A 16,276-nucleotide genomic window follows, 5' to 3' on the forward strand; every position below is an offset into this window, starting at 1 on the left:
TTTTGTAGAGATTGTAAAATGTTTTGTATTACAAATTTAAAACATATGTCCATCGCATTGGATTTGAGGCATATAATATACAGAAATGTACATTCTTTTTTGCTACGAAATAAGCAAAGTCTTTGGGTGACGGCGAGAGAAAACAAGCATGTACGCTTGCTATTGCTATAGCTCCGGACGCCGAGGGAAACAGAGAGCGGACAGCTTCAAGGCTGGTGTCGAGATGAGTGTGGGCCGCAAGCAATATTGGGATGAGTGGAATATTGGGACGGACACAGAAAGGTCGATTTCTTAGGAGGAATGGGAGTTGGGAAATGAGGAAGAAGATGAAGAAGAGGTCGGAGCTGAATTCGAGGAAGATGGCGTCAAAAATGGAGATGGATTGTTGAAGAAGATTGGTGTCAAGTGCAAACAGCGAGCCGTGCGCCAGACCGAGTTCTGGAGGTGAAATGGAAGTGAATGAGGGCGAGTTAAGGTGTGGTGTGAAGGTGTGATGAAGAGCTCGGAGCCCGAGCATGATAAAGAAGTATCGGGTCCAGTAGGAAGGATTTTTTTTAGATAGTGGATCCTTGCCTTTTGGCGTATCCATTTTTGGTGGGAAATTAGTTGGGTGCAGTTGAATCAGTGAAGGCAACCTGTAGTAGACTTGTGATATTTGTTTGTGTTTCTTCTGACCAGAGGGAGTGGGCTCTCCGTGTCACGCAACTTGGGTCAATATATGTTATCTCGCTTTGCTCTTAGGAACATGGCACCATTGAAATGAGTGTTTTCGGGGGTAGCGTTAAGTGTGGAGGTGGAGCAATTGAAATCGAAGATTTCCTGGTGTTTGTGACGACCGCCGTATTTGGTGCGACACAGTTCCGGTGGTGAAACAGGAGTCGCTGTCAGTCCTTTTGAGTTTTGAGTCTTTACTCGACAAAGTCATTTTAGGATATCAGTTATCCTGTTAGGGCTTTTGTGTTAAATCCACTGCGCTGTTTCAGGTGCACCATTTATAGTCGTCACAGCAGTATGTAGGAGGACATTTTCAGGATGTGGGAAGTGTGCAGAAGTACACGGGACAGAGGATTGTGTAGTTTCGTTGGATGTGTCAACTGTAGGGGTGGGGAAGTGTCTGTCCGGTGCGAGAGAGACAGGTGGAGGTGGCCAGAGTCAAGAGTAGTGCAGGTGCGGTATGCTGAGGCAGTGAAGAAAGTAGAAGAGGATGGTTCAAGGGTCCCGAGAGGATGCCTGTGATTAGTGGATCTGTGCCAGCACAGAGGGATAGGTCAACGAGTGATATATGCTTCAGTAAGGTTGGCTTTTTAGCTATGGTTATCAACTGTACCGCATAAATTGAATGTAAATCAGAGAAAATAGATGTTGTGGTGCAGAGAAGCATTTGGGTATACGATATTTGACTTCAGAAGTATTACAGGGTGTGTTGAGTTGTGATGTCCTGTCCTCCCAGGCCGGTATCATGGTCAAAGTAGTGGAATGGGGTAGTGTTTTTAAAAAAAAAAACAGTGTAGCGTTAGTAGTAGGAACCATGAGCTATGTACCATGGCAATCAGGGGACAAATAACAACAACGGATTAGCGACGTTTTCGTCTTTTGTATGATGTTGATGATTATTATATTGTTATTTTAGTTTTTTTATTCGGTTCATTACCAGTACAGTTGGTGGCGGCGTGCACTATTGAAGAATTGTTGCTACGTGATGATGTCGCTACGTTGAGACTCTCAAATCGATTGACACGTAGCTACAATTAGTAAACAAGGAAGAAAATTAAAATTAGAGACAAATAAAATACAAGAAATAAAGCTATCTAGGTATGCATTTTCTTCGTTATAACGTTTAATTATGTATTAGTTAGTATTTGAGTTTAAATTCAAGCTAGCTAGAATAACATTAAATTAACGACGTAGCTGGACAATTCCATGGTAACGTTAACGGAAAAAATTACTAATAAAAACCATTGGTTTCAAAGTTTTTATCAAACCATACAACTTTATGCACGAAGACTACTTTTAACAATTTCCTCCGAACATTTTACAAAAACACATTTACAAGAAGAACTGTGCAGATACAAAGTTTGGTTACATAATCAAACTGGCAGAAATTGGCAACATAATTACGGTAAACTTAGCATCTGTATTTTTTTCCTGTAAATGTTTTTATTATTATTATTTATTCAGGGCTGCTAACTTTTGAAGAAAGCTTGTGTTGAGATTTGCTATATGAATTGAATTACCCATGGCACAACCCCTAGATGGGGAGTCTGGGGGTTCTCCCCCAGGAAAATTGTATTTTTTTAAAGCTAATTTCCTGCAATTATATTTATTTTGACATGACTTAGGCCTATGACCAGGGTGGCTAATAAAAACCACAGGTCAGGTGTATTCAGGATGCTTTGAACATTTGACAACTTTGTTACTTTGAGATTTTTGGGGGATGAAATTGAAAGTCTAATTTAAAAATTATAATTTTGAAGTGGTTTGACACTATTCAGACAGTAATATAATTTGATGGAGAGACTGGCAAATGGGAGAAACAGTGGGAAGCTTGGAAGCAGGGATTGATTCCTGTTGTGGAAAGTTGTATGGGGCACATGCTGGGGAGTGTTACCACTACTCAAAGGCTCTGCTCAGGAAATACTAATATTAATGCTTGATGGCAGTGGGTAACCAAATCATATATTGCAGTTTCCTTCTCCATATATTGTTTTCAAGGTAAGGACACAAACATTTTGTAATCTGGGTAAACCCTGCATGCAATTCAGGAGGGTTGGCCATCCTTGATCTATGTTTCCCAAGTGCTGAGTGTTTGAAAATGTTCTTGTTCTAACAATTAATTTCTCAATCACCCAACCTTCAAGCATAATCTAATGAATATTCAGGTAGTTTTTTAAAATTGTATTTTTTATTATTATTATTATTTTATTATTTTATTATAATTTTTTACCCCCTTTTCTCCCCAATTTTTTGGTATCCAATTGTTGTTAGTAATTACTATCTTGTCTCATCGCTACAACTCCCGTACCGGCTCGGGAGAGACGAAGGTTCGAAAGCCATGCGTCCTCCGAAACACAACCCAACCAAGCCGCACTGCTCCTTAACCCAGCGCGCCTGCAACCTGGAAGCCAGCCGCACCAATGTGTCGGAGGAAACACCGTGCATCTCTGGCGACCTTGGTTAGCGCGCACTGCGCCCGGCCCGCCACAGGAGTCGCTGGTGCGCGATGAGACCAGGATATCCCTACCGGCCAAACCCTCCCTAACCCGGACGACGCTAGGCCAATTGTGCGTCGCCCCACGGACCACCCGGTCGCGGCCGGCTGCGACAGAGCCTGGGCGCGAACCCAGAGTCTCTGGTGGCACAGCTAGTGCTGCGATGCAGTGATATTCAGGTAGTTTATGCAAACTAGTTGAAGATCCTTTCCATCATTTTACTCTACATAGACAAAGTATGATGTTTATGAGTTGTGAATCCCCCTACCATCTCTGCCTAGCATGTGCACAAATACTAAAATGTTAAAAAATTATATTTTAGGCCTGGAGCATTCAGTATTTGTATTACTTATTAAAAATGTCCATAAAGGGCTGCAAAAATACATAGCCTGATATAATACATTTTCAAAGACAATTAGGCATATCAGATTTCAAATATGTGATTACACTGGAAAAATAATGAAGAAGTAGAATAATAAAACCCGTGTGGGGAATAACAGTAGTGTTTTGCTGACAAGCACACTAATTACCCTATATTTTAGCCCATTGTTAAGCAGGAGAATTGTACCACTGATCAGACTAAATAAAGTAAATAGATAATAAAAACGCATGAAAACAAGGGCAGATTTCTGTAATCTTAACACCTAACCAAATTATTTTTCTATTTATTGTCCCCCTTCTAGAATCAAATGTACACTTTTGGGTTCACAATCTGTTTGACTAAATTATTTTCATAGTTCAGATCCCTCTACCAAACTTCCCTGCTAAAACATACTGTAGGTCTCTCTGCTGCCTTTTCGTTGTCACAGCCTAAAAAAAAAAATGCAAGTGTGGATTAAATCGATTTTAGTACATGCTGTCAAAAGGCTGCATTCTGCAATATGGACGGGAGTAACAGCAACCTAATTGTGTTGACAACATAAAACAGCGTACTGTGCTGCTCTATTTCCAGTTTTATAAAGTCACCCGATACCGTTCTCTCTCTCTCTCTCTCTCTCTCTCTCTCTCTCTCTCTCTCTCTCTCTCTCTCTCCATTCAGCGCCACTCTACGTTTCTTTAAAACGCGCACCCAATCCCCTTGATCCCTTGCATAACTAGACCAATCATATGCTTCATTGTGCAACGGTTAACAGTGCTGCGGTAAACCAGGACAATGATAACACCGCTCACGATGTTAAATTGCAGGCGCAGATGCTACGATTTCAAAACGATTTGGAGCACAATTGAAACGTATTCAATGGACTAATTAAGAAAATAAATGCAGTACTTTTCAATGCGTGAGATATGAGGTGTGGCGTGATGTGGGAGAGTTGGCTGCTCTGTTTACTGTGCAAATTGTTCAAAGTAGTCATTGTGCATATGGTTTGGTAAACTTTTTGAAATCAATTGTGTTTGTTTGGCATACATCTGAAAGTGAAAAAAATCGGAGTTTCAGTGTAATTCCCTTACTATGGAATTGCCCGGCTACAGCATGGATGCTACAGTCAAGAATCATTGGTAACGTCAGCTACATCAATCTATGTCATTTCCACCATCAACACAATAACTTTGACTTGTTTTTAGATCTGTCTCAGATCTCAGAATCCTGCCTCAATATGAACATATTTCACCACAGCATCAGATTTCATGCTCTCTTCAAGTTCTCCCAAATGTAAGCAGACCTAAATCAAGTTTCCAATGCAAATAATACTGCTCTGTTTGTAAGTTACTGACATGGTTAACTCAATGTTGTTTTCCCCAGTTCCCACTCTACCCAGTTACACCTGAAGAATGTCTACTCCTGCTTGGCAGTGTGCATGTTCGTGGCTGCAGCAGGCTCCTATGTCCATGTTGTCACACGGCTCTTTCAGGTAAACAGTAAGCACACCACCCCATAATAATAGACAAACATTGGCTAACAGATAGATGTTAGTCAATGGTGAAGCGATATCTCATCAAAAATACTACTGGCTTTATCATAATCCTTTAGGGTGGTTTGCTGTCACTTCTGTGTTCCCTGGGCATGATGGTTTGGTTGTCCATGACGCCACACAACTCGGAGACAGAGAAGAATAGACTGGCTATCCTTGCAGGGTTTGCTTTCTTCACAGGTAAACTCAGGGCAAACACTATTCTTGACTGTAATATCTCAGTATCATTAGAACAAAAACTCAATATTGATTGAAGAACACTATGGCCAATATGCCTAGTCAGTCAAATTGACTTTTTCTTTCTCACCAGGTGTTGGTCTTGGACCGGCAATGGATTTTGTCATTACCATTAACCCAAGGTGCTATTGAATATTGTTAGAAATCATTTCTTAAGTCTGTTTGTTTTTCAATTGAAGAGTCAAGGGAACGTGTCTTTGCCTATCTGGTCTCTCTAGCGTCATTGTGACAGCCTTCCTCGGAACCTCCATCATCTTCATCTGCTTCACTCTCAGTGCTCTGTATGCCAAGCGTAGGAGCTACCTCTACCTGGGAGGTACAAATATGTTCTACACTATTCAGTAGCCTAGTTAACTCACTGAACGTAAACCCTTTTGCTCTTCAGGAGCATAAGTCATTCACCTATTTCACAGAATTTATGTCAATTTAGTCAAGATATATACAGTTCATTCGGGAAGTATTCAGACACCTTTTTCCACATTTTGCTACGTTAGTCTTATTCTAAAATTGATTGAATTTTTCCCCTCAGTAATCTACACACAATAATGACAAAAGAAAACAGGTTTTTTGAAATGTTGAAAAAAACAAACAAAAAACAGAAATACCTTATTTACATAACTATTCAGAACCTTTGCTATGAGACTCAAAATTGAGCTCTGGTTCATCCTGTTTCCATTGATCATCCTTGATGTTTCTACAACTTGATTGGAGTCCACCTGTGGTAAATTAAATTGATTGGGCATGATTTGGAAAGGCACACACACCTGTCTAAGGTCCAGTTGACAGTGCTTGTCAGAGCAAAAAAACAAGCCATGAGGTCGAAGGAATTGTCCGTAGAGCTCCGAGACAGGATAATGTCAAAGCACAGATCTGGGGAAGGGTACCAAAAAATGTCTGCAGCATTGAAGGTCCCCAAGAACACAGTGGCCTCCATCATTCTTAAATGGAAGAAGTTTGGAACCACCAAGACTCTTCCTAGAGCTGGCCGCCCAGCCAAACTGAGCAATTGGGGGAGAAGGGCCTTGGTCATGGAGGTGACCAAGAACCTGATGGTCACTCTGACAGAGCTTCAGAGTTCCTCTGTGGAGATGGGAGAACCTTCCAGAAGGACAACCATCTCTGCAGCACTCCAGCAATCAGGCCTTAATGGTAGAGTGGCCAGACGGAAGCCACTCCTCAGTGAAAGGTACATGACAGCCCACTTGGAGTTTGCCAAAAGGCACCTAAAGGACTCTCAGATCATGATAAACAAGATTCTCAGGTCTGACGAAACCAAGATTGAACTCTTTGGCCTGAATGCCAAGTGTCACGTCTGAAGGAAACCTGGCACCATCCTTATGGTATAAGTATGGGTGGTGATAGCATCATGCTGTGGGGATGTTTTTCAGCGGCACAGACTGGGAGACTAGTCAGGATTAAGGTAAAGATGAACGGAGCAAAGTGCAGAGAGGTCCTTGATGAAAACCTGCTCCAGAGCACTCAGGACGTCAGACTGGGGCAAAGGTTTTACCTTCCAACAGGACAACGACCCTAAGCACACAGCCAAGATAAGGCAGGAATGGCTTCGGGACAAGTCTCTTAATGTGCTTGAGTGGCCCAGCCAGAGCCCGGACTTGAACCTGATCGAAAATCTCTGGAGAGACCTGAAAATAGCTATGCTGCGAGGTTCCCCATCCAACGTGACAGAGCTTGAGGAGAAATGGGATAAACTCCCCAAATACAGGGGTTCTAAGCTTGTCGTATCATACCAAAGAAGACTTGAAGCTGTAATTGGTGCCAAAGGTGCTTCAACAAAGTATTGAGTAAAGGGTCTTAATACTTATGTAAATGTGATATTTAAGTTTTTAAAATAAATTTGCAAAAATGTTTAGACATGTTTTTGCTTTGTCATTATGGGGTATTTTGTGTAGTTTGATGGGGAAAAAACAATTTAATCAATTTTAGAATAAGGCTGTAGCGTAACAAAATGTGTAAACATTCAAGGGGTCTGAATACTTTCAGAATGCACTGTACATAAACCCTATATACATATTTTTTTACCATGTGATTTACTACTTTGATGTGATGTGTTCTTTGTTGTCTTCTCAGGGACTCTGATGTCTGGATTGTCCATCTTGTTCCTTGTGTCTGTGTTGAACATGTGCTTTGGATCAGCAATACTCTTCAAGGTAGCCTAAATATTTATAGATCTATCTCTCTCGGGACTTGGATGTGAAGTGATTCCACTAATACATTGGAAGTGTGTAGTATAATTGTGAGGTCTCAGCAAGGTGACCCAGGTGTAACATAGCTCTTCTCTTCACTAACAGGCTCACATGTACATGGGGCTGGTCATTATGTGTGGCTTTGTTCTGTTCGACACTCAGCTCATCATTGAGAAAGCCGAGAACGGAGACAAGGACTACGTCTGGTGAGTCTTTTCAACATTTCACCAAATAATCAGTCATAAAGCTTTTTACTTTGCTGATGTATTAGAATGGAAAAATAATATGTAAAGTAATTGCAATGAAGTAAATGTTTTTCTGTCTTTTGAAAGGCATTGCGTGGACCTGTTCCTCGACTTTGTGACCATTTTCAGAAAACTCATGATTCTTCTTGCCATGAATGAGAAGGTCATTTTTGTATTATTTTTTTTTTACAGACAAAATATGAATCTATCATATAATTTACTTTTCCCTCATGTAAGCACATTTCACAATATGCAAATTGTGATATTTTATATTTTCAGGACAAGAATAAAGAAAAGAAGTAGATGGAAGAAATCCAATTGAAGTTTCAAATAAATTATCTGTGAGAAGGAACAGAACCAGCAACAAAGCCTCTGGTCTGCAATGCTGTTGGTGCTTTTACTATTTGTCGTTCTTTGTTAACTTATGGTATATTGTTTATTTTCTTTTGTTTTGAGCTTGCAAAAGAAGGTTACGATAAAAGGCTGTATTTTAAGCTACTGCTGCAGTGATGATGCTTGTCCTGTAGGGAGAGTGGTTGTTCTATGAAGGCCTACGTTCGCAGAACTGTGAATTCTTTTTGGCAAGATATTTCGGCAGACTGTTTTGAGCTTGGTTGTATTTTAAGTCATAATATTTTGGTTCGTTGTCAGTGCTATTCCCCGCAATCGTTTTTGTTTTGTTTAATTTATAGAAAGTTATGTGACGGACATCATGACCTGTGATAGTCTTGAGCACCACTCCTTGAGCTTTCTCTATTATTGTCTCCTGCTCCACTTATGTATGCTACCTTGAAGAATAACCTTATAAACAATCTCTTGGTACCGTTTTGGTAATTCAGATGACCTTTTCATGAAGATTTAGTGCACTTTATGGTCAGACTGGTGAGCTTTTGCGGCACAAAAAGGACTGGTCAAGGCTGTAGAATAGATGAACCAACTGCATACTCTCGCAAGATTTGTGCCAAATTTGTATTTTCTTTCAAGTTTTGATCATCTGTATACTGTGAAAAACACATTTTCTAAGTGTAATTATGATAATCTAATTTGATACATTTTATTTAAATACATTTAAAAATGCTTAACTAAATGCCTGTTTTTCATTGCAGTACATGCACGCAAACATGCTGATACACATTTCAATTGCAAGGTATATGGTGCAATTTTCTTGTATTTATTTGTGCTTCAGTGAGAACACAAGAAATAATCATAAAAACATTTTTAAAAGTATGTTGACATCCAGTGTGAAACAAGAATCTATTTTAGCCAGGTGACTGCATTTACACAATATTACAAAACAATGGACAATTACCCAAATTATGTGGAGTTGATTTAACATGAAAATAAATAATACAAATACATATTAATTGGACAATAATGTAGCCACATCTCTTTTTCACAATATTATTGCTGGCATCTATTACCTTCAAAGAATGGTGAGCTAAACTAAAAACATATTCTGACAAGCTTTCTTGGCAGTTACAGAGACATAATCTGAACGACACCATCAACAAATAATTTTATACTTCAAAATTGTAATGTATTTATTCAATAGCGAAAAATCACAAACATTAACATTCATTTTTTTTAAGAGCTCAAGATAACGGAATCAGTACATTGTCTGAACTGATAAAGAGAAGGACATATTGGTAAGTACTTGCATGGTCAGGGTGTTCAGCGCTCTGTAGTCTATAATAAATATAGTAAGATCTTTTGGTGAGGGTCAGAGTAAGATTGAACAAGGCATATTCAATTTCAACAAAGACTGAGAATGTTTGATATTGTCATCTTGTCTGGATATTTCATAATCCTAAAATGATTTAAATGACTATTTTGGTTAGCGGAGTGTGTTCTTTCCAATTACCTCCCATCATAAAACAGTGATATTCTGAATAGTCTATATCCTTTGGGTTGTAGTTATCCTGAGGAGAGGTTTTTCTTTCCAGTTAACCTTGCAACATAGCTGGTGAGAAAGCATACATGTAAGTCCTAAGGGGACCATCTTATCACAGGTCTTATCCATATTCTTCTAAAGGTGGTCAGTGCCACTTGTACCCTTTTCACAATACTGGGTCAAACCAAGTTGTATCTGGCTGGCTTGGTTACGCATCCACCATAGAAGCTGAAACCATTCTGGAAAGGACAATGTGAAAAGGAAATAGTCGAGCCAGTCCAATGTGAATAGGGTTGACACGATAGTGTGAAAAGGGTATATCTTAGCACAGTCCATATCCCATGTTCTATTAAGGTGGGTCAGTCAGCACCGCAGTAAGATCTGCAAAGCACCTGTCTCTCTGCCTCCCCCTGTCATCCCTGGCTACCACAGGAAGAGAGGCTGTCGTAGAGCGAGTCACTGAGTGACTCAGGGGTCTCTAGGACCTGGGGTCGGCTGGGGGAGAGGGCTTCCTCAGGCCTCTCCCTCACCAGCTCTAGGCCCGTCTCCCGGCCAAGGCCCATCTCTGGGGCACTGGGCGTACTGCGGATCTTCCCACGTCGGCTCAACCCTGTCTGGGCCGGCACCGGCAGACTGCTGGGGTCCATGTTACGAGAGACAGATGGACCACAGGCCTTCTATAAGGAGGAGGCGGAAGAGGAGTGGAGAGAGGAGAGGGAGAGGATGGGGGAGAGAAGGAGGGAGGGAAGAGAGAGACAGTCATTTGTAAAGAGTTCACAAATGTCACAAATCCACAATTCATTTTGAATAATCCTATTCTAAATGATTCATGAACACATCATTGTAAAGAATTCACATATTTCAAATGGAAAATAGTTAGTCTGACATTATTGTCATGTTTTCAACCCACCCCTCTGAATGGGGATCCATAGGGGGCAGTTTCAACCTCTTCCTCCATGGCCAGGTACACCTCAGTGGGCCCTGCAGCGGTCTTCAGGTTGGGGAATGTCCAGGTCTTTGAGTGGGGGGACAGCATGTGAGCTCCATAGGCTTCTTTGTCTGCAAAGGTTACAAAATACATTGGATTCTTAAATGAAACAGGGCATACATAAAGCACATTGATATTGTATAAAACTCATTAACATTTTTCCTATACCAAATCATCAGATTGCTATACCCTTATGATGATATGTTTGTTATTGAGTATTGAATATTTAATATAGTGTATTACATACTGTGATAATGTATTTGATATTATGAATTGTGATGTATATTTCTCACTACTGTACCTTCATGAATGACCCCAGCTGTCTGTCTGTTCATGCCTTTCCCCTCCAGCACAGACCCGTACAGTACCGGGGTGGTCATCTCTCTGTGAGGTTGATAGCACTGCTCCAGGGATGAGGGTTCTCTGTCCAGGGTCCTAGCCCTCCTTCCTACCCTCCCTGGGGAACCAGAGGAGCCATGCTCAGCTCCAGCCCCCCTCATCTTAGACAGGCTTCTTCCTGCTGCCCCACTACTGTAGTCAGGCAGAGGGAACGTTCCAATGCCACTGTCTAGTGTGTAAGTGGAGGCTCCAGAAGCTAGTAGGAGAGGGGAGACGGTAGAGAGAGAGAGGAGAGGAATTGTTACATTTTAATAAATGTCCATGTTGTCATTTTCGGTTAATAGCTCCTACAGTTGAAGTTGGTAGTTTACATACACCTTAGCCAAATACATTTAAACTCAATTTTCCACAATTCCTGACATTTAATTATAGTAAAAAATTCCCTGTCTTAGGATCACCACTTTATTTTAAGAATGTTAAACGTCAGAATAATAGTAGAGAGAATGATTTATTTCAGCTTTTATTTCTTTCATCACATTCCCAGTGGGTCAGAAGTTTACATACACTCAATTAGTATTTGGTAGCATTGCCTTTAAATTGTTTAACTTGGATCAAATGTTTCAGGTAGCCTTCCACAAGCTTTCCACAATAAGTTGGGTGAATTTTGGCCCATTCCTCCTGACAAAGCTGATGTAACAGTCAGGTTTGTAGGCCTCCTTGCTCGCACACACTTTTTCAGTTCTGCCCACACATTTTCTATGGGATTGAGGTCAGGGTTTTGTGATGGCCACTCCAATACCTTGACTTTGTTGTCCTTAAGCCATTTTGCCACAACTTTGGAAGTATGCTTGGGGTCATTGTCCATTTGGAAGACCCATTTGCAACTAAGCTTTAACTTCCTGACTGATGTCTTGAGATGTTGCTTCAATATATCCACATAATTTCCCTACCTCATGATGCCATCTAGTTTGTGAAGTGCACCAGTCCCTCCTGCAGCAAAGCACCCCCACAACATGATGCTGCCACCCCCGTGCTTCACGGTTGGGGTGGTGTTCTTCGGCTTGCAAGCCTCCCCCTTTATCCTCCAAACATAACGATGGACATTATGGCCAGACCAGAGGACATTTCTACAAAAAGTAGGATCTTTGTCCCCATGTGCAGTTGCAAACCGTAGTCTGGCTTTTTTATGGCGGTTTTGGAGCAGTGGATTCTTCCTTGCTGAGCGGCCTTTCAGGTTATGTCGATATAGGACTCGTTTTACTGTGGATATAGATACTTTTGCACCTGTTTCCTCCAGCATCTTCACAAGGTCCTTTGCTGATGTTCTGGGATTGATTTGCACTTTTCGCACTAAAGTATGTTAATCTCTAGGAGACAGAACGTGTCTCCTTCCTGAGCGGTATGACGGCTGCGTGGTCCCATGGTGTTAATACTTGCGTACTATTGTTTGTACAGATGAACGTGGTACCTTCAGGAGTTTGGAAATTGGAGGTTTACAATTTTTTTTCTAACCTCTTGGCTGATTTCTTTTGATTTTCCTATGATGTCAAGCAAAGAGGCATTGAGTTTGAAGGTAGGCCTTGAAATACATCCACAGGTACACTCAAATTACGTCAAGACATTACTCAAATTATGTCAATTAGCCTATCAGAAGCTTCTAAAGCCATGTCATCATTTTCTGGAATTTTCCAAGCTGTTTAAAGGCACAGTCAACTTAGTGTATGTAAACTTCTGAACCACTAGAATTGTGATGCAGTGAATTATAAGTGAAATAATCTGTCTGTAAACAATTGTTGGAAAAATGACTTTTGTCATGCACAAAGTAAATGTCCTAACCGACTTGTCAAAACTATAGTTTGTTAACAAGAAATTTGTGGAGTGGTTGAAAAACATTTATTTTTATTTTTTAAATTTAACCCCTTTTCCTCCCCAATTTCATGGTATCCAATTGTTTTTAGTAGCTACTATCTTGTCTCATCGCTACAACTCCCGTACGGGCTCGGGAGAGACGAAGGTTGAAAGTCATGCGTCCTCCGATACACCACCCAACCAAGCTGCACTGCTTCTTAACACAGCGCCATCCAACCCGGAAGCCAGCCGCACCAATGTGTCGGAGGAAACACCGTGCACCTGGCAACCTTGGTTAGCGCGCACTGCGCCCGGTCCGCCACAGGAGTCGCTGGTGCGCGATGAGACAAGGATTTCCCTACCGGCCAAACCCTCCCTATCCCGGACGACGCTAGGCCAATTGTGCGTCGCCCCACAGACCTCCCTGTCGCGGCCGGTTACGACAGAGCCTGGGCGCGAACCCAGAGTCTCTGGTGGCACAGCTGGCGCTGCAGTACAGCGCCCTTAAACCACTGTGCCACCCGGGAGGCCCGAAAAATGAGTTTTAATGACTCCAACCTAAGTGTATGTAAACTTCCGACTTCAACTGTATGTACCAAAGGCAATTATGAAATGGAAAATATTCTCTGTTTTGATTATGTAAAGTGTAAGGAAGAACTAAATACAAGCAAGACTGGATCCCTCCATCAACAAGGATTGTGAGCAGACCATTTTCCTACCTGCAAAGGGCGGGTAGTGAACTAGGTCCGCTAAATTCTCATCTGAGGGGACGTTGCTTATCAGATGTTCTGAACCCTGAGTAAAGAAAAAACAAAAACAGAGTTAATTAAGTGAAATAACAGCCAAAAAACACATAGTACACACAACAATAATCACATAATAACATAAGTCACACATAATAAAGTAAAAAATACAACCTTGAGCAACAATGAATGGGGTTCACAGGATCAAGATCAGTTTTTTGAGCATTAGCGTGACCTATGCAAGAATGAGTTGTTAATAGTTTCCTTGTTGTTTGAGATATCAATACCAAATTCAGTGTGTTTCATCTTAGGGACGACCATGATAGAGATGCCAAGTTTCAAGGTGATAGGCAACTGTGGAGTGGATTAACAGTGGTTTAAATGGACATGTAAAGTCAGATTTGACCAATCCCTTAGCTTTTCTCAAACTAAGTTCAAGTGGAACTGACAGCATTTTAGTAATATTAAATCTGATTAAAATCTGTTCATATACACCCCCAGGAAGAATGACAACTTAAAAAAAAAAATGTTTTGTAATTTTCACATTTTCATAAATTCATAGAATGTTTGGGAACGAGGTAGAGTAAGGTATTTGTGAAGATTCTGTAGCAATATAGAGTGGGAAAGTGGCCGTGTCGCTTGGAAAATTAATAGACACTGCAGTAAATAAAACCTAATAAAAACATCTGTCGTCCAGGACAGGAGTCTACGCAGACCGGTGCGTTATAGCCAATCAGAGCTACAGTAAGCCTTTATGCAAATAAGCCATTTTCAACAGCGCAGCTTTAGATCATTAGAACACATTCTTCAAAAGCCAAAAAATACACCTGAATGGATTTCTGAAAATATGTACAGTAAATACCAAGAGAGTCCTCTTACATTTGAGAATTTTACAGTCCTTTTGATCAAACAACCATGAAAAGATAGGCTCTCTCCCTCAGTTATGCACATCAACAACAACAATATCCACAACTAATGCTAGCCAGAGTGAGATGATCTTAAAATAAACAAGGGAATATTAGATAAACCCTCTCAAACGTTTTTCAGCTAGTTGGCCGTCAAAATTGCACTGATAAACGATGGAGAATAGTAGCCTACTCGTCCTTCTGCAGATTGCCTGCCAATGCATGCTTGTCCCAACCACTGATGTATATAAACCCTGGATTGCGAATGCTATGTATTGGCCATTGAGAGGCTTTGAAACTACCTGTAGGCCATATTGGCACTCTCCAGTAGGTGCAGTCATCCATAGGAATGAATGGAATTCAACAGTATTTAAATTACACTGAACAAAAATGTAAACACAACATGTAAGGTGCTGGTCCCATGTTTCATTAGCTGAAATAAAAGAGGAGAATGTATGTCTTTCAGCCACCCATGGCTGAACCCCTGCCCAGTCATGTGAAATCCATAGATTAGGGCCTGATGATTTTATTTAAATTGACTGATTTCCTTATATGAACTGTAACTCAGCAAAATCTTTGAAATTGTTGCATGTTGCGTTTCTATTTTTGTTCAGTATAAATGTTTCAAGGACAAAATGACACGTATTTAAGTATTTTTGTTGTTGTAGTGGGGACAGTAACATTAGTCATCTCAATGAATTATTACTTTAATAAGTATTTTTTTTAAATATATAAAAACATATGTTTGTATGTTTAGCTCACACAATAATTTAAAAGTATGCATTAAGGTGTCTGTAATAGAATACAGGTGGCAAAAACAAATGTAGACATTAATAAATGCATTTCTATATCTTTTAAAATACTTTTGAAGGAAAGGAGGCACAGTGGCTTTAACACAACACCCCCTACTGGTCACCTAGTGTATGTGTCACTCATTAATCCAGTGTTGAATTGCTAAATTGTCATTATTTCGCCACTATGGCCTATTTATTGCCTTACCTCCCTAATCTTCTACATTTGCACACACTGTATATTGACTTTTCTGTTGTGTTATTGACTGTACGTTTGTTTATTCCATGTGTAACTCTGTTGTTTGTGTTTGTGTTGTTTGTGTTCTTTATCTTAGCCAGGTCACAGTTGTAAATGAGAACTTGTTCTCAACTAGCCTACCTGGTTAAATAAAGGTGAAATAAAATGTAAAAAATAATAAAAAATACTAACCAATAATTTAAATGAACCCTAGATTGCAGATGCTATTTATTGGCCATTGAGAGTCTTTGAAGCCACCGGTCGGCCATATTGGCACTCCCTAGTAGGATCAGTCCTCCACGGGAATGAATGGAATTACATAATTTAATTTTGTTGTTGTGGGAACTGTAACATTCATACTCTAAAAAAAATGTTTTCAGGAAAATGAGTGTGCGTTTGTAAATTGCCTCCAGTGTGTCAGAGTGCGCTCTGGGTTGTTTGTAAACTCAGAGCGTTGTCAGATTGTGTGTTCGTAAGTTCAGAGAGTTTTGCTGGACACTGGACGCTCTGGCCAAGGAGTAGGGTTGATCCGAGCTTTCCTCACAACGGCAGTCAAGCACCCAAGCTAACTGGCTAAAGCTGGCTAGCTTGCTAGTTACTTCCAGAAACAAATTAGAGAACACTTCACTGACCATTTCACTCACCCTAGCAAAGTTGGTTAAGCTGTACATGTTATCTGGAGGATTAGTGACTAACTGTGCTGCCGGCAACAATTAAATCACTTTTTT

General features: G+C 40.5%; 2 protein-coding genes across 8 annotated transcripts in view; one reads left to right on the forward strand and one right to left on the reverse strand.

Annotated features, from left to right (window-relative positions):
• Positions 1–139: 139 nt before the first annotated feature.
• LOC112221749 (probable Bax inhibitor 1) lies at positions 140–8,299 on the forward strand. 6 transcript variants are annotated; one of them, XM_024384041.2, is made up of 10 exons: positions 140–475; positions 4,773–4,860; positions 4,951–5,059; positions 5,179–5,299; positions 5,430–5,478; positions 5,575–5,672; positions 7,445–7,524; positions 7,666–7,766; positions 7,893–7,968; positions 8,085–8,299. In XM_024384041.2, exons 2-10 carry the CDS (start codon positions 4,805–4,807, stop codon positions 8,106–8,108), a joined length of 714 nt encoding a protein of 237 aa, XP_024239809.1. In that variant the 5' UTR covers positions 140–475; positions 4,773–4,804; the 3' UTR covers positions 8,109–8,299. The 6 variants fall into 6 exon arrangements, with proteins under 6 accessions (XP_024239809.1, XP_024239808.1, XP_024239806.1 ...); XM_024384040.2 differs by having other exon boundaries at positions 140–444; XM_024384038.2 differs by lacking the exon at positions 140–475 and adding an exon at positions 485–1,290.
• Positions 8,300–8,955: 656 nt separating this feature from the next.
• nckap5l (NCK-associated protein 5-like) overlaps positions 8,956–16,276 on the reverse strand; it is a 55,222-nt gene continuing 47,901 nt past the window's right edge. For both annotated transcript variants that reach the window (XM_024384035.2, XM_024384034.2), the window contains exons 10-13: positions 13,591–13,666; positions 10,986–11,279; positions 10,607–10,755; positions 8,956–10,373 (exon numbers count right to left, since the gene is read on the reverse strand). In XM_024384035.2, coding sequence (XP_024239803.1) covers positions 10,110–10,373; positions 10,607–10,755; positions 10,986–11,279; positions 13,591–13,666 — 783 coding nt within the window. In that variant the 3' untranslated portion in view covers positions 8,956–10,109. The remainder of the gene's footprint in view (positions 10,374–10,606; positions 10,756–10,985; positions 11,280–13,590; positions 13,667–16,276) is intronic.

The sequence above is a fragment of the Oncorhynchus tshawytscha genome, linkage group LG22 (genome assembly GCF_018296145.1).
Source record: "Oncorhynchus tshawytscha isolate Ot180627B linkage group LG22, Otsh_v2.0, whole genome shotgun sequence".
Lineage (NCBI taxonomy): Eukaryota > Metazoa > Chordata > Actinopteri > Salmoniformes > Salmonidae > Oncorhynchus > Oncorhynchus tshawytscha.

What these genes read in the sequence shown, in the direction of transcription:
- LOC112221749 (XM_024384036.2), top strand. Translation starts at nt 1,921, where the DNA reads ATGGTAACGTTAACGGAAAAAATTACTAATAAAAACCATTGGTTTCAA. An exon ending in GAGCTACCTCTACCTGGGAG is followed by an intron (nt 5,673 to 7,444) that starts GTACAAATATGT and finishes TTGTCTTCTCAG; the next exon opens with GGACTCTGATGTCTGGATTG. An exon ending in GATCAGCAATACTCTTCAAG is followed by an intron (nt 7,525 to 7,665) that starts GTAGCCTAAATA and finishes CTTCACTAACAG; the next exon opens with GCTCACATGTACATGGGGCT.